This window comes from Martes martes, assembly GCF_963455335.1.
Source record: "Martes martes genome assembly, chromosome: 15".
In the NCBI taxonomy this organism is placed as follows: domain Eukaryota; kingdom Metazoa; phylum Chordata; class Mammalia; order Carnivora; family Mustelidae; genus Martes; species Martes martes.
This window is the reverse complement of record NC_137903.1, coordinates 40,700,672-40,725,782: the sequence shown is the minus strand read 5'-3', so window position 1 is coordinate 40,725,782 and position 25,111 is coordinate 40,700,672. Positions and strand designations below refer to the sequence as shown.

At 42.5% G+C, this 25,111-nt stretch overlaps 1 protein-coding gene and 1 long non-coding RNA gene across 3 annotated transcripts; one reads left to right on the top strand and one right to left on the bottom strand.

Annotated features, from left to right (window-relative positions):
• Positions 1-758: 758 nt before the first annotated feature.
• On the bottom strand, positions 759-11,152 carry ZBTB37 (zinc finger and BTB domain containing 37; the record flags this gene model as incomplete). 2 transcript variants are annotated; one of them, XM_080824301.1, is made up of 4 exons in its annotated part: positions 759-965; positions 1,077-1,514; positions 8,435-8,534; positions 10,193-11,115. In XM_080824301.1, 4 exons carry the CDS (start codon positions 11,113-11,115, stop codon positions 888-890), a joined length of 1,539 nt encoding a protein of 512 aa, XP_080680427.1. The 2 variants fall into 2 exon arrangements, with proteins under 2 accessions (XP_080680427.1, XP_080680428.1); XM_080824302.1 differs by lacking the exon at positions 759-965 and having other exon boundaries at positions 1,026-1,514; positions 10,193-11,152.
• Positions 11,153-12,929: 1,777 nt separating this feature from the next.
• On the top strand, positions 12,930-17,115 carry LOC308355800. Its single transcript, XR_013968006.1, has 12 exons — positions 12,930-13,437; positions 14,037-14,089; positions 14,285-14,317; positions 14,510-14,545; positions 14,814-14,845; positions 15,168-15,210; positions 15,476-15,509; positions 15,641-15,671; positions 15,853-15,905; positions 16,602-16,629; positions 16,817-16,870; positions 17,053-17,115. It is a non-coding gene; the product is annotated as an uncharacterized lncRNA (long non-coding RNA).
• Positions 17,116-25,111: the final 7,996 nt, after the last annotated feature.

Below are 25,111 nucleotides of genomic sequence, written 5' to 3'. Positions count from 1 at the left end.
GGAGACCTGTAGATTTAAAAATACAGTCCAGGCTCATTTCACTGGAAAGTGACACTTTTTGATGTATAATATTGCTGTTATGTGAAAGGAGGAGCCACAGAGACTGGATGAAACTTTGGTACTCAGCCTAACACATTAATTCATCTGGACTAGAGCCATTTCTTAACAACCAAAGATATTTAAGCACTACGGGGGACAAATCCCGACCAGGAAGTTGCAGTGCTCTGCACCATTTGACATTCGCACAAAAACCCCACTTCCTTCCCTGCTCCCCTCTTCCTCAATAGGACACTCAAGCCCCCAAATGTAGCAGAACCTACTGCGAACACTCTGCTGCCCATTTCACTTCCAGTTGCCTAAAGTGCTTCAGGTGATGCTGCCCACAATAACACCGCTCCAAGATGGCGGCTTACAGGAAACAATCAGGCAAAGTATCAGATGCCTAATCAGAGTGACGGTAAGGTCTAACCTTTCAAAACAGTTAAGAACCACCAGGATACCTTTTTTTTTTTTCCCTTCAAATGTGAAACTGCATGTTCTGGCAGGGAAGGAAGAGGAGAAACGCCTCCTCCCTGTCGCCGTCACGACTACTTCCTTCTCTCCTGTGGCTGGCTGGTTCAGATGACCAAGGCTCCTGCTGTTTTTTCAGATCTGGGCAAGTATAGCCACCAGGATGATATGGACCAAAGTACAGTGTTCAAACATGACTGGTAGATAAATGACTATTTATCATTGTTTTGTTAAAAAAATTTTTTCTTATAAAGTTAACAAACCAAGGCTGTTGATCCCTGAATTAGAAAGTTGATTTGCTTGATTATTTTCCAAAGGATGAGGTGGGAAGGAGGAGGGGAAGAGCCTCTAGTGCTTCTGTGTATGTTGCTCATCCTCTAGTTTGGCAACATCTTGGGAGCATCTTCCGATCTAGTGATGTGGCATTTTGTAAATCTAAGTACCAGCCCAGGGCCCTGATGCTGGCAGCTGACGGCCCAAAGGGGAAGAGGGTCTGCCCCCTCCCCCTCAAAGTTTCAATCTGGCCCAGTGGTGGACACAGAGCCCTGGGCAGTTTCCCCAGGAGCAACTGTCTCTTCTTGAGAAGGTGACTCTTCCTCAGCTTGTCCTCGAGATGTGACAGTTGTTTCAGGGGAGATGCTATGAGGCCCCTCCAGGGGTATACAGCCAGGGTGGTTTTTGCGAAAGTGCTGATTCAAGATGGCCTGGAAGGGGAAGCTTTTGCCACAAACGTGACAGTGGAAGGGTTTGTTACCTGTGTGCTTGCGGATGTGATACTCCAGCTGATCTTTCCGGGTATACTTCTTGCCACACATGCGGCAGACAAATGGCGTGATACCCATGTGCAGGCGCATGTGGCGGTCCAGGCTCCCCTTCTGGTTGAAAGATTTGGCGCAGTAGATGCAGGTGAGACGGGGGTTGTACCGGAACCACCGCTCAGATACTTCTTGCTCCCGGAGATACTCCACATAGCCACTTACTCCCATCATTGCAGACTCCTCTACCTGTGCCAGGTGAGAAAAGCAAGAAAGAACACTTACGCTTAAGTATACATATTAAGAGAGATCAAATCTCTTTTCACCTCTTATACTAAGCCATCTGCTAATTTTTAGGAGAGATCCAAATAGGAAAGTAATTACTACAAAAAACATGTAGTTAAAGATGTTAACATAATACTTCAAAGAACAATCTTAGGACACCCAGATTTCTTTCAAAGAGCAAGACAGCAGAGTTACTTGGGCTGACAACCAGCCTGCTCATCAAACCCCTGCTGAATGTCGTATTTTACAATCACAGGAGAACCTTAGGCCAGTGGTACCATTCTCTGGACTCTCAATGATCACGTAGGCCCTCAGGCAGTGCTGGCCCAGTAGGACTTTCTGTGATAATGGGAATGTTCTATAACCTGTACCATCTCATGCAGTAGCTCCTACCCATATGTGGCTCTTAAGCCTTTGTAATATGGCTAGTTCGACTGAGGAACTGGATTTTTAATTTTAATTGTTTTCAGTTAACTAAAATTTCAACTTAAATAGCCACATGTGACATGGCCAAGGATAACAATATATGATGGCAGAGAATACATTATGTGTGGCAAACACATCATAAATTCTATTTGTGGCACTATCATTAACACCAAAATCTAATCCTGCAGTAACTACCTTTATAAAAGATATACAATTTGTCAGTAACAATGTTCTTTACCCAAAAATATTTCAGTGCCATACCGATACATATGATTTTCGTTCTACTCAAACTGTAACTGACCTCAGAGCAAATTGGCAGAAGAGGTGGAAAAGGAAACAAGACTGAGATATGGATTTACTAACTCAATTATTCCTTCCTGCACCCTTTTCACAAATTGATACTCATTAAGTATTCACTGACCGTTGTCCACCAAAGACAATGATAGATAACTACAGAGAAAGAAGCATAAGACTTGGTTTCTGATTTTGCCCTTTGAACAAAAGATAAAATTTCTGAACAAAAACCAGACAAAGAGAAACAGGATCAATACACATTCCTCACGATGCTGCTCATTCACTTTTCAAACAGCTTACACTAAAAGTTACGCTGGCAATACAGCGCACAGACGTATTATCGTCTCGCTTTATACACCTGTTTGTAGTGGTTTTGAGTTGATTTAAACAGATTATTAAAATAGAATAATCTGGGATGCCTGGGTGGCTCAGTCAGTTAGTGTCTGCCTTTGGCTCAGGTCATGATCCCAGGGGGTCCTGGGATCGAGTCCTGCTTTGGGTTCCTCGCTCAGCAGGGAGCCTGCTTCTCCCTCTGCCTGCTGCTCCCTTGCTTGTGCTTGCTCTCTCTCTGACAAATAAATAAAATCTTTAAAATAAAATAAAATAGAGTAGAATAATCCATGATGTACATATTATCTCTCCAATCTCTCTTTTAAAACTATCTCCCTGCCAAAGTTAAGCTTTTTATGTTGTGGTAACAAATATATCCAAAACATTAAAAAAAAGCAATTATTATAAAAGTAGCACTAAAACGCTGCTGTAAATTATATCACTAACCCTTCAGATTACTGAAAAGAAAAGCTTTCCTTTTCTCTCTGATTTATTTTTCCTTATGAAGGTCAAAGTATATTTTCCTAACTTTTCATTAACAATTTTAGACAGAATGGTATGCTGAACCCCCAATCACCCCAAAATTATCATCCAATGGAAAATTTTTTCTTCTTTAACCTCACTTATTTCTCTCCTTCCCATATTATTATTATTTTTTTAGAGAGAGCTGCAGGGGGGATGGGGAGAGGGAGAGGAAGGGAATCTTAAGCAGGCTCCTGCGCTGAGTACAGGCTCCATCTCATGACCCTGAGGTCATGACCCGAGCCAAAATCAAGAGTTGGATGCCTAACTGACTGAGCCACCCAGGTGCCCCTCTCATATTATTTTTGAAGAAAATTCCAGACATAATTTCATCCATAAATCTTCTACCAATGTATCTCTAAAAGACAAAGATTATTTTTCTTAATATAATCAAACTACCACTACCACCCCTAAAAAAACCCAGTAATTCATCAATATCAATTAAAGACCTTAATTTTGTTTTACCTAATATGAACATTAACAAAGTAAATGGTTAAAATTTTTAATATATGAAATAAACAAGGGCTCCTCCTACCTGGAAGCTGGGAGTGGGAACAATATATTTCTTTTAATGAATCATATAAAAATCTTGGATTTACTTTTTATAACCATTTTTTGAAAGTTTATTATTACTTACTTACTTATTTATTTATTTTTTATTATTACTTTTTTAGTTGGGGCTTGAACCCATGACTCCAAGATCAAGAGTCGCATGCTCTTCTAACTGAGGCAGCCATGCACCCCTAAACATTTGGATTTATAAATGCTTTTCATTCAAAATTCTTTATTAAAATCTCACCATTCAGAAATTACTGATATATTCAGTCTGCTGACTTCTGAAATATTATATGTATACAGATAAATACCATACATATAATGTAATATTTTGAATAAAAAGCTTACATGTGTATATAAGCAGTATAAAGATGTATGAGGCAATTACAGATGTTTGGCAGAAGCTAACGTACCAATGCAAAGAGAAGAAAATGCAAAAGTTGACTCTGGATTAACTGGAGAAAGACTCATCTAACTTGTAACTAACTCTGTGCCCTTTTCTTGAATTTCTAAAAATGAGTTTTGTCTCCTTTCACATATGTAAACTGAGAGTGTCTCCAGCATTTCCAACAGAACAGAAGCAGTTCTCAGCAGGCTTGGGAAGCAGAATGTGAAGTCAAGTGTTGAATAGTAAGCCTGAGGTTTTAGATGATTTCTCATTTGTTTTATATAACATTTCTTTCTGCTCCATTTCCCTGGATAATCAAAACTGAACTCCCATAAAGAATGAAGGATCAGCCCACTAAAAGTTCCTGGACAAAGCACAGAATAACTTCCGAGGCTTAGTTTTCTCATCCACAAAATTAAAAGGTTAGTACATGTTCTGCCAGCTCAACGAAATTCTCTCAAGAGAATTCTCAGGAGAATTAAACACAATAAACATACCTTGAAACATTCTGAGTGCATGTGATTACCCTGTGTAGCAACTAGCGGTGCTAAAATGTGGGTTCAAATCTGAATCCTACTTAATGTGTGACTATGAGCAAGTTATGTAACTACTCCTGTGTCAATTTCTTCATCTCTTAAATGAATATCGTAACAGCATCTACCAGCTAGGTTGCAATGAGCACTGAATGAGTTAATATGCTAAAGTACTTAATGTAGCTAAGTAAACGTTAACTAGTATTATACATTACAAACTTACAATACTATTCATAATCTCGAGGGTAGCTACTCTCTAAAAAAAACCCCTGCCTAACTTTAAGGAAAGTATTATACCAGTACTGTCCACAAGCAGAAAGTAAATGCATTTTAGTTATCTATGCTATTATATTATCTTTTAAAACGTATTTATTTAACTTTTAAGTCTTTTAAGTTATCCTTTTAAGAGAGTTATTCCTTATAATGAATAAATTTCATATAAATTATTTCCAGGGGCGCTGGGTGGTTCAGTGGGTTGAGGCCTCTGCTTTCGGGTCGGGTCATGATCCCAGGGTCCTGGGATGGGGCCCCGAGTCCGGCTCTCTGCTCGGCAGGAGCCTGCTTCCCCCTCTTTCTCTGCCTGCCTCTCTGCCTACTTGTGATCTCTCTCTGACGAATAAACAAATAAAATCTTTAAAAAAAAAAATAAATGATTTCCATATTTTCTAAAATACCAGTCTAGATTCTTGACATGGCCTTCAAATATGTTCACCACTGGGGGCACCTGGCTGGCTCTGTTGGTAGAACACTTGACTCTTGATCTCAGGATTGTGGGTTTGAACCCCATGTTGGATGTAGAGATTACCTAAAAAAATAAAATCTTAAAAAAACCCGAAACCAGAAAACAAATATGTTCACCATCCTAATCTTCTAATTACTAATCAGACTCAATTAAAGTGACTTTAAATTAAACTCATTGATTTGGGGGCGCCTGGGTGGCTCAGTGGGTTGAAGCCTCTGCCTTCAGCTTGGGTCGTGATCTCGGGGTCATGGGATCGAGCCCCACATCGGGCTCTCTGCTCGGCGGGGAGCCTGCTTCCCCCCCCCACCCGCCTGCCTCTCTGCCTACTTGTGATCTCTTTCTCTCTGTGTCAAATAAATAAATAAAATCCTTAAAAAAAAAACAAAAAACCTCATTGATTTGGCTCATTAATTTTATTTTGAAGATCTCCCAAACTGGAAATTCACAACCAAATAATCCCCCATTTGGTAGGTGCCTCTTTACTGAGCATCTACAAAATAACCTTACTTACTCAAAATTAGTGGTAAAACAACTCCTATTTATTGGGTACCTGAAAAGGTAGTCAAATATGAAGATCAGAAAATGAGGACTCTGTCCTCAAGGAACTTTCAGAGTAGAAGGGGACCTAAAATTCATGCAAACAGAAAAAGAGTAATTTATATGAGTCAGTACAGTGTTAGGAAAAATTATATCATACCATCTGTAAACGCTACAGTGGTTTAAGAGAGACTGAAGAGGACTGGACTAGTTAGGGCACACAGAATGAGAAGTGGGGTCTTAGGTGAACCCAGACACCTGGGAAGAAGAGGGCATCCCAGACTCAAGGTACAGAGACAGGAATAAATTTGATGTGGTTCTGACACACAGAGAAAGTGTTTGGGACTGACAATAAATGCTCATGAGTAGTGGGAAAAACTAGGTTAGAAAGATTATAATTACCTGGAAAATTAGGCCAAGGATTTTCACCTTCATGTGGTAGAAAAAAGAAAAAGCCATAGAATTTTTTTGAATAAAGAAATGGCCATAGCAGTTTAATCACCCCTATAATCAGAAAGCTCTTCAAGTCTATCAAAATCTGTTCTTACTGTAAATCCGTATCTTGTTTTCGTTCTTCGTGGCAAGGAAAAAGTAACTGTGGTAGAGATTCACCATAATAAACTTTCACACATGGGGCACCTGGGTGGCTCAGTGGGTTAAGTGTCGGCCTTCAGCTCAGGTCATGATCTCAGGGTCCTGGGATTGAGCCCCGAATCTGGCTCCCTGCTCAGTGGGAAGCCTGCTTCTCCCTCTCCCACTCCCCTTGCTTGTGTTCCTCTCTTGCTGTGTCTCTGTCAAATAAATAAAATCTTTTTTTAAAACGAAGATTTTATTTACTTATTTGACAGGGAGAGATCAAAAGTAGATAGAGAGGCAGGCAGAGAGAGAGGGGGAAGCAGGCTCCCCACTGAGCAGAGAGCCCGATTCAGGGCTCTCTTTTTTTTAAAAAAAAAAAAAAAAAGATAAATAAACTTTCACAAATATTAAGGTATATAAATTCAGCTTTTTTTTTTTTAAGATTTTATTTATTTATTTGACAGAGATCACAAGTAGGCAAGAGAGGCAGCAGAGAGAGGGAGGAAGCAGGCTCCCTGCTGAGCAGAGAGCCTGATGTGGGGCTCAATCCCAGGACCCTGGGACCATGACCTGAGCCAAAGGCAGAGGCTTCAACCCACTGAGCCACCCAGGCGCCCCTAAACTCAGCTCTTAATACTATCTTCAGATAGTATTACTCATTTGCTTTATAGCCTGTACCTTCTGCTTTGGTCAGGTAAACCCCCTTGCAGAACTCCCATTTTTATCCCTATCCCATCTACATACGAATAAGTTATCTCTTTCTAACCACTTCTTGAAAAAGTGCATTTCATCTCTCCTGAAGAACACTTTGCTATGGGGACACTGATTCTCAGGACTGGCTGCGAGCACTCCCGCTCCCCCAGCACTGCCCCTCAAGTCACTGTGGTCTTTCCTGCCGGTGTTCTGTGTATCTGTTAGTCTGTCTTACCCACCCCGGCAGTTGTAAGGTCTGTCCCACTGCGGTGTGTATTTGCCTCACAGTCACCTTCACAGGGTCATTGCCTATCAGAGAGGTGAAGAGAAAATCTGGGCCCTAATTATATGAATGAAATTACTTTTCCTCCAAGCTCGTAACATTTTCTCTAACACGTTATTAGAACCAAAAAACTATCTTCTAATAGTTACCTTCCTTTTCAGATACCCTGGCATGATAACGTACAAGTAAATACAGTTTCTAACAACTAACCTACCGCTGTTAGTATACTGTGGACACAATAAACATCCAACAGTTTACATAAAAACTAAATAAGATACCATCATACAATGCAGAAGCTATCTAATCTTAACCCACCAGTGTTTCCTTTTAAAGAGCAAAAATATTTACAATTTACTGTGTTCTACTTGGTGAGCGCACAATCTTCTAAAAAATCAATCATCAGTAATATAGACTTATGAGAACAAACAAACAAAAATATCAACTACTTACACTACTTGCTAGGGAGAGTTGCAAAAAAGATGGAAAACATCATTCCTATCCTTTCTAGAACATTTTGGTCTAACAAAAGATTCCGGAAGAAAAAAAAAAAAAAGCTACCAGCATACAAAAAAAGCAATCACACACAAAAAATGCATACGCAATTTATTTACAAATACATGCTACTATTTAAATCAGAAATTATGTAATATTTCACCTACTCGAGTACAAAATCAGACTCTCTCCATCCCAGGTCCTAAATTACCTGCATGTAGTTTTCAGAGGTTATTTATATTATTTTCAGTCAGGAATACCGACTGGTTCCTATAATCAGGAAAGTGTTCCACAATCTCATCTTTTTTCACTTCCCAAACTCCGCTGCCAACAAAAGTGTATTTCCTGCATGCTCACAAACCAGAGCAAAGAAGAGAAGTAATCAAATATGGTATTTAGTTAACAGGGCCACTGTTACCTTTCCTACACCTTTTCTTTCTTATTCATTATGTTCTATTCACACGCAGTGGCACTTCCTTCAACCACTACAGCAACCCTAAATCCAATACATACCTGGGAGCTGGGCTGCTTAGGCTCATCGGTTCTCCCAGGAGACTCACTTCTGGCTCTGTGTCTCTCGGTCAAGGGAACAACACTGCCGGAGGGGCTAAATCTGTTGGAAGAGAAGCAAAAAGGGGACTAATACACAAGTAGCATCAAGGAACTTAAAGAATAGTGATGTCTATCCTTTTTATCCCATGGCTGAGGAGGGGGGAACAACCAGAAAAACAGATTACTAAGAAATACTTTCATGAAGTCAGTATAGGATCTGATCTGAAATAAGAAAGGTCTGCCTTAGTAAATTTAACAAACACAAAACGACACAGCAGATAGGCCACATGGCCTGGGGAAACTAGGCTAAATAGAAGCTTCAAGCCTTAAGTACTGGGAGACCATATAAGCATAAATTAAAACTGGGTCTATTATTTTGTTTCTTCTACATAACTATTAGGCTTTTGGTTGTTCCTTCCCCCAGTGCCCCAGTGCCCATAGTGCCCATATTTCAGACTGCTGATACAGATCATGGAGATTAAAAATCTTTGCACCCAAAGCCATTACTTCTGATACATTTCTAACACAGGTGGCAATAAGTATTGTGCACAAGGAGATTTTAACTTTGAAGGACACAAGAAGAGACCACCTATAGTGGATACAGGATATGCTCTCTGAATTTTGTGACACCCATGTTGCTTTCAAGACCAGGTGGGAACCAAAGTAATAGCTTCTTTAGTTTTCACTATTTACGCAGTCAATTTTAGTTTTTTTCTTTTTTTTAAGATTTTATTTATTTATTTGACAGAGATCACAAGTAGGCACAGAGACAGGCAGAGAGAGAGGAGGGATCAGGCTCCCTGCTGAGCAGAGAGCCCGATGTGGGGCTCGATCCCAGGAGCCTGGGATCATGACCTGAGCCGAAGGCAGAGGCTTTAACCCACTGAGCCACCCAGGTGCCCCTTGTTTATTTTCAAGAGTGGAAAAAGCCAAATGTTACCAATCTAAGTTGGTAATATTTCTTTCTTTCACCTGAGACTGTCTTTCAGTTTACTTAGATTAGAATTATTGCTACTTCCACCAAAAAAAAAAAAAAATCTAACATCTGCAATATATTAGATAAAGAAAAGTGATGCAGAGGGCATTGTAGCACTGGTGGAAAATAGAGACTCTCAGGCTTGTGGTGCCAGCAGTCATCAATTAAAAAAAAACTGGGAAGATATTATCAAACGGCAAATGAAAAATAAAAAAAAAAAGAAGGGAAAAACATCCAAAAAAAGTTTCTTTGGAATTACTGTGATTACACTAAAAAGAACAATCTCCGCTGGTACCATGCTTCCTCTAATTTGGTGGGTGGAGGCAAAGAAAAGTAAACAGTGCTACAAAGGAGAGTAAAAGTCCCCGAGGCCACCTACCTGTGTGATAACATACCACGCAAAGGCAAAGATGCCAGGCTCCCAGCTGATGATCAGCTCCCGGCCTGGAAATCCGAGGAGGCCCTGGCAATTACTGATCCTAGTGTGGCTGCAGCTGCTATCCTGATTCATGGAAGTGTCTAACTTTACCATAGTTCCCACAACACTGTGAATACTTCACGACTAGGAGCTTCCTGCTTTAAAAAAGTAAGAATGCAAGTCTTTTGGCACGCCTCCAGTTTCCCCAACATCAGCTTGTCTTGGCTAAGATCATCAAGGAAGACGCACTCTGTACCATACGGAGGGCCTGCTTCAGCTGTGTCTGCTCAACCGCGATTAGATGAACAAGGAAAACAAGCCTTACCTGTCAATTTCACTGCTTGTTGGCCGAGCCACCTTGGCTCCCGAAGATCCTAAAGGGTAATTTTCCTGTCCCACAGAACCGTGGCCTGTGGTGTCAATCACCATGGCTGTGACTTCCTCTGCACTACTCCCATCTTCTCCAGATGGCTGATTCTCAGGCCCGAGCCACTCCTCCAGATTCTCGGTTTTGATGTGTACGGCTCCAAGGACCCTGACTTCATCATCGCTGCGGGCCCCTCGGTCTGCTACTCCTGTCTCCACGTACCACTGTCCTGCTCGGTTGATTCGAAGAATGGGCTCCCGGCTCTCGACATCAGAACTCTGTTCAATTATCTGGGGGCTGGTGGACTCCTCGGGAGGACTGAGCTCCCTGATATCCAACACAGCGCTCACCTGACCTCGCCGGTTTCCCTTTGCGGTGTTATGCCGCGGGCTAAGGGAACGGTTTAGATTTGGTGTGACCCTGTGCGATTCTGGAGGTCTTTCTGGATGCTTTGTCCTCGTTTGACTTAACTCAGCTTCAACTTCCGCCACGTTAATTTTGAAATGAATACCCTCCAGGATCTGTGTACATTTGTCGATAATATGCTGCATCTGCAGAAAACTGGCAGCTGTCAGGTAGCTGATGATATCTGCCAGTTGCAGGCATATCCGCCCCGTGTAACAGAAAGAGAGGAGCTGTTCAAAAACAGTAGGGTTCTTGATGACTGAAATGGAGACAGTACTCATCTCATTCAAGGACATGTGATCCCGGAAATAGGGTGAGCTGGCAGCCAGGACCACTTTGTGAGCCCGAAAAGCTTGTCCTTGCACGTTGACCACAATATCACAGAGGCGTCCCTGCATGCGCAGCTGGTTTAGATGGCTCAGGACAGAGTTGCTGAAGTCAGGGATCTCCAGTTGTATGTTCCCACCTTTCTCCATGGTCGTGCCTGAGGGTGTAGGCAGGCATTCAACCCTGCTGAAAGAGGAAACCATAATCATCAGTAGTTAGCATTTCACTCCTCTCAGGCTTTCCAATTCAAATCTATTTAAAACTAGTTGTGGGTAAAATTTCAAAATCTCCAAGTAAAAAGAGAGAACTTTCCTTACGTTTAGACACAGAAAAGAAGTACCAACAGGTTTTTCAAATACCCTTAAAACCAAAATGTGATCGCTAGACTTCTGTAAACTCGAGCTATTTCCACACGTCCCTTACTAATAACCTATGCAACATCAGAACATAAGTTCAACAGAACAGAGGGGCAAATGCAGTTGTGACAGTTCTTTGTTGTTGTTCTTTGGTCATAAAGTATTTGCACACTGAATATAAAATCCTGCGACATTTCTTTGGAGGAGAAAGTAGTAGTAAGCTCTTTGAAGAAATGTAATTACACACAGATGAGTTGATTAGGTATCCCTCTTGTTTTGAATACTTTTATTACATGCTTCCAGAGTTATGTTTTTATTTAAAAGGTCACTAACAGCCCATACGAATGCAAGCCACTATTTCTAAGCTTAAGAGTCAGAGCCCCCACCAAAAGGCTTTGGGTTTAGGGCTCTGAATCAAACTCTAGGTTAGGAAACATGCCACAGCTGTGTCAGAACTCACTGAGGATGCAGAGAACTTAAAGTTCACTCTCAGAATCAGGGACGAGTAGGTAAACCTACTTCTACCTAAATTCAAAGTTAGGAATTTCAGGGTGGTGATGATACTGATTCTAAAATTTCATTCCCCAAGACTGGCTAAAAAAAAAAACAAAACAAAACAAAAAAAAGGCAACAACAAAAACCAGATCATTCACCAAGTGTGGCCAATATTTTTACATTAAAAGATGTTTTAAAAAGAACTGAAACACTATGCCGGTAACTGCATCCAATAGCCTTCAGTGGTTGAGTAGTTTGTCTAAATCTCCACAGGACGACACTGACTAGAGCCCAATGTTTCCATTAATCTGTAACTTTGTAAGACATTACACAGTTATCTTAAGATCTAAAATTTCAGGAACTTGACAAGCTCACAGTACAGCCCCGCGTTTAGAACACCCTTATCCGTAAATAGGGAAGTGTATACACTGCTTTCAAGAACCAACTTTAGCCAATCTGACCTTTTTCCAAAGCGTTTTTGTTTGTTTTGAAACTTTTAATCCAATAAGAGCCTCTGTCGATGCCATCATGAATTCAGATGTGTTTATTTTGGAGCCTACACCAGCGCCTTTTTTGTTTGCTCTTTCCGGCAATTCCCCAGTGAGGAGGAAGCCCCTGGAGTAAGGTCTTTACCGTCGGCATTGGAAGGGTGAGAGCTGAAAGAGGGAGAATCGGGAACGCCATGGGGTTGGCCACTCCGGTATCTCAGGGGTTCAGCCTGCGTTAGGAAGCGTGGGTAGCGAGAACTAGCAGAAGGGCGAAATGTCACCGAGGAGCGGGGGAGCAGACGGGTGCAAGGCGCGAGGTTGGGGAGCGAGCAATCAGGTAAGGGCAGAGCACCGGGAAGGGGGCGGCGCCCCGGGACCCAGTCCAGGCGGTAAGCGTAGGCGGGCGGGGAGCTGCCCAGAGGTGGGTGTGTGTATCTGGGTGTGTCCCGGCTGCGGTGGGGGTGGGGGAGGGGGCCGCCCATCCCGGGGTCCTGAGGGAGGGGCCCGGCGAGGGGGCGGGTCCCGCAGCTCAGGCCGGCCCGGGGCCAAGGGGGTGGAAGGTCTCGGTGCCTTGAGGGTGGGGTGAAGGGGAGTGGCCGAGCGCCCCAGGAGCAGGCTGCGGCGGAGCCCGGACAAGGCGGCCCCGGTGCAGGGCAGCGGGACCGGAGTGCGGGGCCCGAGCCCAGTCAAGGAGCAGCACCTACCTCCGGGGGTGGAAATGGGCCGGAATGGGCCGGAACACCGTCCCGGAAGTGAAACCCCCCACCCCCTCCCCCGGAGCGGGCGACGTGCCGGAAGGAAATCACTCACCCTTACACCGCCCCCCCTCCCCCTCCCCCAGTGCTTTCCGTCCCTCGCGCCCCCTCCCCTCTCTTCCTTCTCAGTCGGTCGGAGGGCGGGAGCCCTGAGTCACGCGGGCGGCCGTGTCTCCGCCCGTAACGGCGAGGTGGGCGGGGCCAAGAGGAAGGAGGTGTGGCTAGAGGCGGAGCAAGAGATGGAGGGAGGAGAGGAGGAGGAGCTGAAGCCGGCGCTGGCGGGGAGAGTGCGTCATGACGTCATGAAAACCCATCCTTATATACTAGCGCCTGGACGCCATCTCGGTCTTTCGAGGTTGGGAGTTGGCGTTTTGCATGTAAGTGTTGCTTTAGCTTAATGGCTTCTTTCCTCGAGGCCTGCGGCTCTTGGCAGTTCAAATCACCTTATGCATACATGTATTTCTCGGCCGGTCGCGATCCCTTGCAGGGTTCACAAGATGAAGATGGTAGACGATTACGCCTTGGGTGCGGCCCCGGCCTAAACTGCTACTCGGGTTGTGGGGGCTGAACTGCGAGAAACCCCTGGGCTCGCGTTCCCTGCCTGTGATGAAGTCTGCGTTGGTAGGGACATCTGAGACTGTTGATGAATGCCAACGGCTCTGATGGCGGCGCATGCCGAGTCACCCGAGTGGGCCTTTGTTAGTGACCTGGGCCCGGGCCGCCTTTGGCCTCTTGCCGAGGAAGGCCGGCGGATGGGGTAGTCCACGTGATGCCCATCGGCTGCCTTCCGCGGTGCACCGTTACTTACGTCGTGGTGCCCCACTCTGTGCCGTGCGCTTTTTTTAACCTGTGAAGTGCACCTTTAAAGTCATGAAATTGTGGCTGGTGTAAACGACCTGGTACAGATGGTAGGAAAAAGACAGGCTTAGACTTAGAGAAGAAAGTGGTGTCTTAAAGATCCTGATCTTTTCCCTAGGAATGGTGCCGGACACGAATGCAGGGTGGCTTTTGATGGCTTGTGATGGACAGGTAAGAAACGGGTAAACGCCGTGGTAGGAATCAGATCTGGTTGGAGGTGGTGGTTTTGTTAAGCCCGTGATGGTTTAAGAGTAGTGGACAGAAGGGATTTCTGAAAAATTCTGCTGAGGCTTAAGTAGTTAGAATGTTGATCATTAACTTGGCTGCGCGGTGTGTTTCATTGGATATTCCTTGTCTGTTTTCTAGTTTTGTGCTGAAGGGGCGGAAGTGGCTGGCAAGGTAAGTTATTGAAAGTCTCTCACAAAGGGGAAGTTAGGTTGAAAGTGCCACAATGATGACATTTATTTGCTACTCTTGACTGTGAGAATGACGAGAATTATTACCACCTTTACACTAACTGAGGCACACAAAATAGTGATTTAAAGAATTTAGAGATTGCCACTAAGTTTACGTGAAGCTTTTTCTTCCTAGATCATGAAGTTAAACACCCTGGCTATGGGCAGGCAGGTGAGAAACCTTTTATGTACTCCATATTTACTCAGTACTTTTCTTTCTTTTTTTTTTTTTTAAAAAAACAAATGTTAACTTCTGTACTTTGGTATCTTCTATTAAAATGCTTGTGGAACCTGCAAAACAGATACTATGATGGTTGCATAGTTCAGCAGATTGGATCATGAAGAGAGACACCATTTGTCTGATGTATCTGAGTTCACAGTAAAATTGGTTTGGTATAATAGCATAAGCAAAATGTCACTAACTTTATCCTTTTCTGTAGGCATTACACAGAATTAGCTGGAAGTTGGAGGGGTGAGTACAATTTATGTTTAAGTAAACATTGGTAACTGGGCATACATGACAAAGAATGCCACTAATGGCTTTTTCGCGTTGCCTTATGCACAGAAAGCACTCCTACCATGAAATGCTTCAATGCATTAAATAAAGGGCCAGATCCTGTCCTGTTACCATTAGCTAGGACACTGTCATTTGTAAAAACCAGCCTGTATGATGATAAGCAAATACTGACTGAACATGAAGGTCTTAATTAGCTCTACCTGATATCGGGCATTTTTTAGATTTGTGAGAGAAAAAATTCATTTTTTGTATCTTGCTAACTATTTTCATTTCTTAGGTGGACTTGAGTCTTTAACATGTCTGGACAGACCAATTTTGGGGTAAGTATTAACATTTTAGTAGGTCCAAAACTTACTGTGAATGCTGAAGTATAATGCTTAACTACCAAGTTAACTAGTTTTGTGGCTGGTTAGTGAATGCATGTTGAGCATGCTCTCAGCAGGGTTTTTGAAATGATGTTGATCAAATGTCTGACCTGAAATGAGCATGTAGACAAAGTTAACACTGAAGAACCCTGTGACAAAAACTCTGAGAAGAATTTGATGATAATTAACATTTTAATAAAATTTTTTTTTTCTTTTCTAGCTTACAGGCCACTATCATGGATGGCTTGCTTGGGGTAAGACATGAAAACAGCTTGTTCTCTGAAGTCAGGTCTGTATTTCTGAAATACACTGTTAAGTGTTTTCTGGTGTTGAAAGGAGGACTTGGCTATTGTGACATGTGTCTAAAGCAGTATCTTTTTGTTAGGTGCTGAGTTTGAAGAACTTTTCATAAAAAGGTATGTATTCTAGTGATCTTACTTGGTTACTAGCAAGATGCTGTTAGTGATGATTTTTGAAATTAACAGATGGGAATCTCTCTGAAAAAGAGTGAAGATTTTTGAAAACTGAAACAGTACTGGGAAAACTTCAGAAACCTACTTAATATTATTTATACTAAGTTTGACTAAATTTCTGCAGGTATGAAGAGTTGGGGCAGCTTACAAGGCATGGAATGGGGAGTTTAAGCCAAGGTACAGAAATCTCAAGTTTGGTTTATATGAGAAGTGTTAACTTAAAGCCGATACAATGATGAAACCATAGTTCAGCAGACTAGCAGTGATGAGCAAAATTGTCTTTCGCTCCTATCTGATGTATCTGGCTGCAGCAATCCTATCCATACCCTTGAAAAAAAATTTAAGACCTTTTTACCACAGAAAATGTTCAGGTTTGGTTACTATAGTGGCTCAAACAAATAGTTCTAAGGATTCATAACTTGAGAAATGCAGTCTGGTCTATTTTTGCCAGGAAGTTTTTATGGCATATAAATCTGAATAGATTAGGCCAGGATGAGTTATTTAGTTATACTTACTTTTTTTAATTAATAAACTTCATTTCCAAAGCAGTTTTAGTATTCCCAGCAAAACTGAACATAGAATTTCTGTGTATCTTGTCTTCACACACTTCACTATCAACATTGGACATTGGAGTGAGACCCTAGCTACGATTTTGAATCGATAGTAGATCGTTCTCAACAAAGTCCAGAGTTTACAGTAGGATCTACTCATGGTATTATATGATGTATGGGCCTGGACACTATATGACACCTACACAGTTGTCATAATGTGTGGAATAGGTTTGCTGCCCTTTTCTCAGAAAGTTAAAAATGGGGAAAATTAAGTAGAACAAATTTTAAATGAAGGACTTTTTTTCCCTCCATATTCAAACAGGCCGACTTGTCAACCTGAAGATTTAAAGGTAAGTTGGTCTCTGGTCTTTATGGTAAGTTAGAATGTAACCAGTGATGTAGTGATTCTGCCAAATGAAATAGAATGATATCACTTCTAAAACCGTTCCATTTTGATTCTGAGGTTACTTTATTGACCAGTATCATAATGTTGTTTTTTGTTTTTTACCATGACTAACTTGGAATTGTTGCTTTTAGGGCAGTTATGAGAGAGCAGCAGTCCAGTGATGAGAGCAGCTTAACAGTTGAAAGGTGAGGCTTGAAAACAACAGTACTATTGTTCTTACTCCAGAATACATGATGATCTCACTCCAACTTGAACTCTCTCACTGATCACTTGATGATTATAAAAGATCTGATGTTCTGTGTACTCAAAATATCATTAGAATTGAAACACAGAAATGTGACTAAAAATAGCTTCTTTGTCCTTGCAGGCACCTGAAATGGATGCTCATGGGATAGAAGAAATTACCAATTTCAATAAATTCTTAACGAACCATTTGATCAAGAGTGCTTATTTCAATTTAATGGGATGAAAGAGGGGAAATAGGACACCTTTGTAGTTTAAGACCCTGTGACAGTTTAAGTAATGATCTTTTCGTGTGTATTTTACAGGATGTCTTAGGTTTGAAAGTAAAAGCAGAGGAATGTACTACAGCCTTTTTGTTTAGGATACTGTATTTGTGTTGATTTAGAAAAGTGACATGACCTGGGATGAGCTGTATGTCTTGCAGAAATATTCTAGGGCTGAACGAATCCCTGTCGCAAAATACATGCTATTAAGCACCACAGTGATGGGTCTCTTGGAAGTGTTGATACATGGTATTAGGAAGTGACTCCGTTATCCCCCGCTCCCATACATAATTGAAAGAAAGCCTAAAAATTTAGGATAGATTTTAAGAATGAGGTCAGTAGTGCTGGGGTTATTCCAATATCCTTAAGAAAACAGGTATTTAGTAGGAGTGCTAATTTTGCAAATGGAAATTGGGAGTTTTGGTCATTAATGAGTAGTGGTAACTAGTGGGTTCCCAGTTACTCCCTAAATTACTAAGGAGACTGCTCTGGCTTCTGGAAACACAAGCCTTAGATTTAGATATTCAAAATCCCCACTCAGCATTTAGTACTTTAAGTTGGGGGCAGGACACAACATGAAACATTGATCACAATTTTATTTTAGGACTTCACCTACTTAAGACTGAGGATGCTGCAAATCTGGATATAGTGTGACTCCAAATAAACATTGGGGTCTGATGGTGTTTTGAGACTTTCAGAGTAAGAAAACTTTTGGTTTTGTCAGCTGGGCCATTCCGGTCCCTTTGCCTCCCTGCCCCCAGGAGCCAGTTTCTGGTGGGGTTCCCTCCAGCTACAGGAACAGTTTCTGGGAGCTGGCTGTGCATGCCCTGTGGACAAAGACATAGCTCTTAGCCCTGACAATCTCATTCGGCTGACCTGGAATCTGGCCTTGGGGACCGTGGTGGCGACAGTGCCTGCGCCCAGACTACAGGAGCAGCAGAGCTCCCGGAGGCCAGAGGGGACCCAGGTGTGTTTAGCTCTCCAAAGACCTCTCTACACAGACCTGTTGGTAAAGCTTTCCACCTGGCCAGTGAGAGTCTTCGAGGAAGCTGGTTGCTTCCCCCAGCCAAGTAGATCTGCACATTGCCCTCATCTAGACCAGCTCTGTGATGAGAAGGAAATTGGATCCAACGTACAAGGGGGCTGGTCCCAGTCTTGGCAGGCAAGAATGTGGGGTATCCTTTCTTGGCATGTCTCCATTCTCCTTGAAGTCTGTACTCAGGTTGCCTTGAATGTGGACTTGGGGAGAGCTGGGGGCCCAAAGTGCCAGGGGAGGTTTCTGGGTGGCACTCATGGGATAACCCAGCCCTCTGCCAGCCCCAGGCCCTGTCGCCATGTCAGGGAGGTGAGGCTGGGCTGGGAGAGTGCTGCTGCCTGTGTTCTTCCAACGCACTGTAGAACTTGTATGTAATGTATTTAAATCAATGCAAATGTATGAATAACAAAAAAAAAAAAAAAACTTTTGAGCTCTTGGCTACAGCCACATTGACATCCATACTTAATGTTTCTTCTATAGGAAGGCACGAATTTAAGATTGTCTTTGACAGATCATAAGTAGGCAGAGAGGCAGGCAAATGGGAGAGGGGGAAGCAGGCTCCCTGCTAAGCAGAGAGCCCCCTGTGGAGCTCAATCCCAGGACCCTGAGATCACTTAACCCACTGAGCCACCCAGGTGCCCCAGGAAGGTATGAATTAACTACAGATGGGATTAGTTCAATCTCAAATTGTGACTGTATGCCTAAAGATCTCAACAATGAAATTATGCAGCAATCATGATAGTCTTACGGCTCAGTGACAGCCATTAAGGTGAATTCATATGAGGCTGGTTGAAAACTTTGTTAAGTGAGGACTAATGGCAAATCAGAAGAGATAGCTCTAGTATACTAGAAACACCAATCCTGTTTTATTTAATAAAACCTGAGTTCTTGAATGTCTATTATATGCTAAAGGTATTAGTTAATCCTTACCATGACAGCAAGTGAGCAATTTTCTCCATTTCACAGATAAACAACCACAGGTTAAAGTTGCCAGAGGCCACACAGGTAGCAATGTCAGAATATACTGTAACGTTAATGTAATGGGTAGAATTTGTACACTGAAGGATAATTCTCTCGGAGGGCTGGAAGGGACGGGCAAAACCACAAGGAATTAGGCAGGAATTATTAAAGGTCTTGGCATCTGGTCTGAAAAGTCCCAGTATGTGCCTAGAGTTGCTAAAGCTAGCTTGACAGAAGATTGGCAAAGACTTAGAGGCTTTATGGAACAAACGGCTACCCAAAAGTAGGGCTGGGCTGATTTTTAAAAAAATGAAAACCCTCATGTGACTTGAGCCTTGGACTCCCAAGTTACGAGGTGCCTTCCAATCCTGGGAACCTGTAATTCTCTAGCTTATCACCTACCACTTACACACTGAGGGAGGTGAGGGATGGGCATGTAGGGTACTGTTCAGTCACCAGTAACTCCAGTTTGAATAACTGATTCCCACATTTTTACTTCCAGTATCTGATTTGGCCTCCTGGAAAAAACACCCATTACTGAGTGATGACCCCTGTAAGTGATTTTCATAGAACATAATAGAAATAGCCCATTAGTTGACCCTACCTTGCCAGAAAGCCAACAAACGGTAGTTCTAATTTAGTACATGATCTTTTTCACTAATTGTCCTGCCAAGCACACAATTATGTTCTCAAGCTGAAAAGCTGGGTTCCAGAATTCAAAACTAGTGCTTAATTAATCCTTCAAATGTCACCGCTTTTAAAACAGATAAAAGCTTTTTTCATCTTTCAAGAAGCTGTACATTTATGTATTTTAAAGGGATCCTCATGCTCTTGAAAATCCCTAAGGCTGGAAAGGATAAACCTACGCTTCCTTCTTCCCTCTTATTCTGGGGTAAAGGTAGAGAAAGTGTTGGCGTATTGTGCTGCACACAGGATAAAGCTGAGACTGGACTTGGATTTAACTTTCCTTTGATCTATTCATCCCAAGCCATCCCAGCAAGGAGCCCAAGGCAGGGCCTGAACACCATGACCCCGAGATCAGGAGCTGAGCTGAGATCAAGTCAGCTGCTTAACCGACTGAGCCACCCAGTTCCCCAAAGCTAGCAGAAACAGACCCGTAAACACAGAGAACCGATGGCTGCCAGAGTAGGGGGAGGGGCAAAACGAGTGAAGAGCAGCGGGAGGTACAGGCTTCCAAGTAGTGCTGGGGACAGATACTGCAAAGAACAGTACAGGCAAAACCAATCCCTGCCCCCATGGAGCTTACATTCTATTGAGGCCAATAAAATACAGTTGGTCAGGTAACGTGATGAGTGCTACGGAGGAAAAACAAAGCAGGGAAAGAGGGCAGAGCATGCTGGTGGGTGGCAGGAGCTCACGTGAATATGGTTCTCAAAAAGAAGTATGGGAACAAAGGCTTGAGGGTATTATTAGGGAGTGAACAATGCAATTATCGGAGAAAAAGTGCTAGCTGGCAACTAAGGCAAAGGCCTGGAACACGGGCTCATGCCTGGTGAACACCAGTGTGGATGGAACACGGGGAGCTCAGGAGATGGTCAGCAGGTAGCAAGTGGCAGGCTATGGAGGGCTTTGGAGGCTACTGTAAGGACTCTGGCTTTTCTTTGAGATGGGGAACCACTGGAGGGTTTTGAGCAGAGGAGGGAACCTGACCCTTACTAACAGACTGCTGAAGGGTAAGGACACAAGCAAGATTGTTAGGAAGCTTTTGCTGTGGAAGACGGCCACCTGAACCAGGGTGGTAGCCTGGAGGTATGAAAGGATCAGATCCTGGGTACATTTTGAAGGCAGAGCTGACAGATCTGGGTCTGACCAAAAAACAGGACTACTGCGTGTTTACACGATGACTCTGGAATGTCTTGGAAAAAGAACGTTAGGTGATAATAAAGCTACCTTCATGTGGCACTTAACAATCAGGGACATATGTCAGAGACTCTATGAGGCACTTAAAAAAAAAAAAAAAGATTTGTCCGCGCATGCAAGAGCACAAGCATGGGGAGCAGGAGGCAGACGGAGAAACAGACTCACCACTGAGCAAGGAGCCCGAAGCAGGGCTCAATCCCAGGACCCTGGGATCATGACCTGACACTTAATCAATTGAGCCACCCAGGTGCCCCTATATATGCTTTTAATTCCCCTCTAAATCTGCCTAGCTATTTTTATCATTTCTTATACCCCACTCACACATTTAATTCCCTTTTATTTCTATAAATATATGTTTTGTTGTCAGGATCTGATAGTTCCCAATATATTAAATATTTGCAAATCAGATCCTGGTTGTGTGTCTGCTGATAAAGTCTCATTAGTAGCTTGTTTCCTTGCGTGTTTTGTGCCACTTTGGAAAACAGTGTGGAGATTCCTCAAAAAAATAAAAATAAAGCTACGCTATGACCCTGCAATTGCCCTATTGGGTATTTACCCCAGAGATACAGATGTAGTGAAAGGAAGGGCCATATGTACCCCAAGGTTCATAGCAGCAATGGCCACAATCGCCAAACTGTGGAAAGAGCCAAGATGCCCTTAGGCTAATGGATAAAGAAGATAAGGTCCATGTGTACAATGGAGTATTATGCCTCCATCAGAAAGGATGAATACCCAACTTTTGTATCAACATGGACGGGACTAGAAGAGATTATGCTGAGTGAAATAAGTCAAGCAGAGAGAGTCAATTATATGGTTTCACCTACTTGTGGAGCATAAGGAACAACATGGAGGACATTAGAAGGAAAGGAAAAGTGAATTGGGGTAAATAGGAGGGGGGAGATGAAGCATGAGACTATGGACTCTGAGAAACAGGGTTTTGGAGGAGAGGGGGGTTGGGGGTTGGGTGAGCCTGGTGGTGGGTATTATGGAGGGCACGTATTGCATGGAGCACTGGGCATGATGCATAAACAATGACTCTTGGAACACTGAAAAAAATTAAGATGTTAAAAAAAATTGTGAGATTCTGTTCCTTGGAACTTCATCTTCAGCAATTCTTTGAGAACCAGGTTTAAGTTGTTTTCTTTTGCATTTGCTTTTATCAACCTAGGAACACTATGAATCTCAGAAAGTGTTCAAACCTCTGTTAAGTGTCAGCTTGTGGCTGTTAATGGCCAGAGCAGATCCCCAGAGCCAAAGCAAACACAGACAAGTTTCTTTGTCAATCACCCCCTACTGAGGGGGTCTCCTTTCAGGACCTTGTTTTACATGGGCATCGCTTATCTAACTTCTTGACTTACGCAGGAGGCCATAGGTTTTGTTTGCCTGTTTCCCCTTATGATCCACCAAAAACGACTAGGTCACACCAGATCAGCAGTACCCCAGGACATCAACAGCTTCAGCACCTAATTATATCAGTGTCAGGGACATTTCTGGTCTCTAAGGAGCTCCCTTACTAGTTCATTTATGCATATAAAACGATTCAAAGAGGGCATGTAGGTGGTTCAGTGGGTTAAGCACCTGACTGTTGATTTCAGCTCAGGTCACGATCTCAGGGTCATGAGATCAAGTCCTGTGTTGGGCTCCATGCTCAGTGCAGAGCCTGCTTGAGATTCCCTCTCCCTCTGCCCCTCCCCCAACTCACACTCTTTCTGAATAAATAAAATTTAAAAAAAGATTCAAAAAATATTTTATTTAGGAATTTTAGGTGTTCTGTACAAGTAAGATTTTCTAGGATAGTTACTCTATCATATTGCTAAAGTGAAGTCCTAAGCTAACACTATTTAAATATTCAATGATATTATATGAACAGTAGTTGTGTGCCAAAACAGATTCATTTACTTAACTCCCACTGCCCAAAATAGTGAGTATTCTAAAAACTGGCCCCAAAAAATCCAGTTTTCTGAATTTTTATATACCTCTTTACATATAAAATTTGTTATATATGTGTGTGTGTGTGTGTGTGTATATTCTTGTTTCCTCTTTTATATAAAAGTGCCATTTTCTGAATCAGAAAACTTTCTGAGAAGCATAAAGATTAAAAATTTTGATATATTGTTCATCATCAGGAGTTTCAGTTAGAATCTTTTTTTTTTTTTTTAAGATTTTATTTATTTATTTGACAGATCACAAATAGGCAGAGAGGCAGGCAGAGAGAGAGGAGGAAGCAGGCTCCCCGCTAAGCAGAGAGCCCGATGCAGGGCCCGATCCCAGAATCCTGGGATCACGACCTGAGTCAAAGGCAGAGGCTTTAACCCACTGAGCCACCCAGGTGCCCCAGAAAATAATTACTTTTAAAACAAAAACATGCTCCTTGTGTCAGATGCTCATGGGGTCCTCAATAATTTGTAAAGAATTAAGTGATCCTGAGACCAAAATTTGAGAACTGCTGTTCTAGGTTAAGAAACCAGAGCCTAGAGAGGTTGAACGGCTGGGCGAGGTTGCAAAACTAGAGAATGGTAAAGCAGCAATGAAATTCAGGTGTATCTAGCCCACACAAGCTCTTTCTACCAAGTACACTGTCTACAACAGAGAAGATGAACTCAGGTGTGCACTGCTGCGGCACTTCCATAGCTGTCTCATCTGATATTTGACTGGGCACCTGGTTATTTCTCATAACAAAGTAACTCCCTTTCCTCAAAATAAGAAAAAAGGTGTCCTTAAGGCAGTAGTTTTAGGATGGGTTATGCTTAAAAAACCAGTAGCAAGGAATGTGATGGTACAGAGTTCTGGTTCTTCGGAGAAGGGATACGGGAGCAGCTGTACAGATGCATTGTCTTATTCAAGCGAAGCCCAAGAGCATAAAGCAGCAATCCCATCAGACCCATCGTCTGACAAATCTCTTCCCAACAGGAGAAATTATTCATAAGACAGAGCTCCTCAAAGCTAATAATAACTATTGATACTGGAGCTGGCACTTGCTTCCCTTTGTTTTTAAAACTTGCAACACAGGATAAACCTAAATTCCCTAGGAGAGCAGGGAGGTTGGATTTGAAATAAAGTTATTAGCATCCCGTTTACTATCAGATTGTGCATTTTGAAATCTTGGCTGTGTTGTTTTCAACTTTATCATTAAGTAGTTCCTTAATTTTTGAGAAAAGACTTAATTTAAAATCACCCCACTTCAATGGTAAGGGATCTAAAATCGTGACATTTCTCTGGATTTCAGAATAAGCATTTTCTTTCCCCCCCGAGGGGTAAGACTGAAGAAAAGCCCAGTGATGCCCAAAAGGACTAGGTCTTCGAGATAACAACACAGGATTGTTTGACTTCTGAGGACTGGGGACCTTTGGTATTTGCAGCCTAGAAAATATTCTCTGGATTTTAGGTGTCTTCTAGAACTTTCATTTCCGGGATAAAAGACAACATTTTGCTTGGAATCAGGGGATAAATGGACGTAAACTGCATTTCCCCACATATTAAAGGGAAGCTCTAGAAATTCTCGCCACTGAGAAAGGGTATGCAGACTTGGATACCTGGAGAGCTCTGCCAGCAAGAATTTGCTCGCTCCAAGAATCCACCCACAGGTGGGGAGATTGGATTGGAGGACCAACTTTAGAGAAAAGCTCCACCTAACGGCAAACCACTTTTCTGCAGCAAGGAAGAACATTCATACTCCTCTTGGTCCACTGAGTATCACAGATTAGAACTGAAAGGGAAGCTGATTTTATTTTCAAACAAACAACTATAGGACTTGCTTAGACCACCAAGAAAAATAGGCAGGGATAGAGGGCTGATACTTGGTACTTCTAAATTACACATCAAAAGAATGTCAAGGCAAAAGTGAAGATAAAGTAGAAAAGAAAACTTTCATTCATCAAGGCCTTGTTCATTTCATAATTATTAATTGATTATAAGCTTTTATTTATGTCATAGAGTGTATATGAAAATTACAATACCTTTGGTGCTCACTTTTCTATATATTTGAGGTTGGCCTAAGATCAATATTTTCAATTACTTACAATTGAGGAGAAGTGTTATTCATG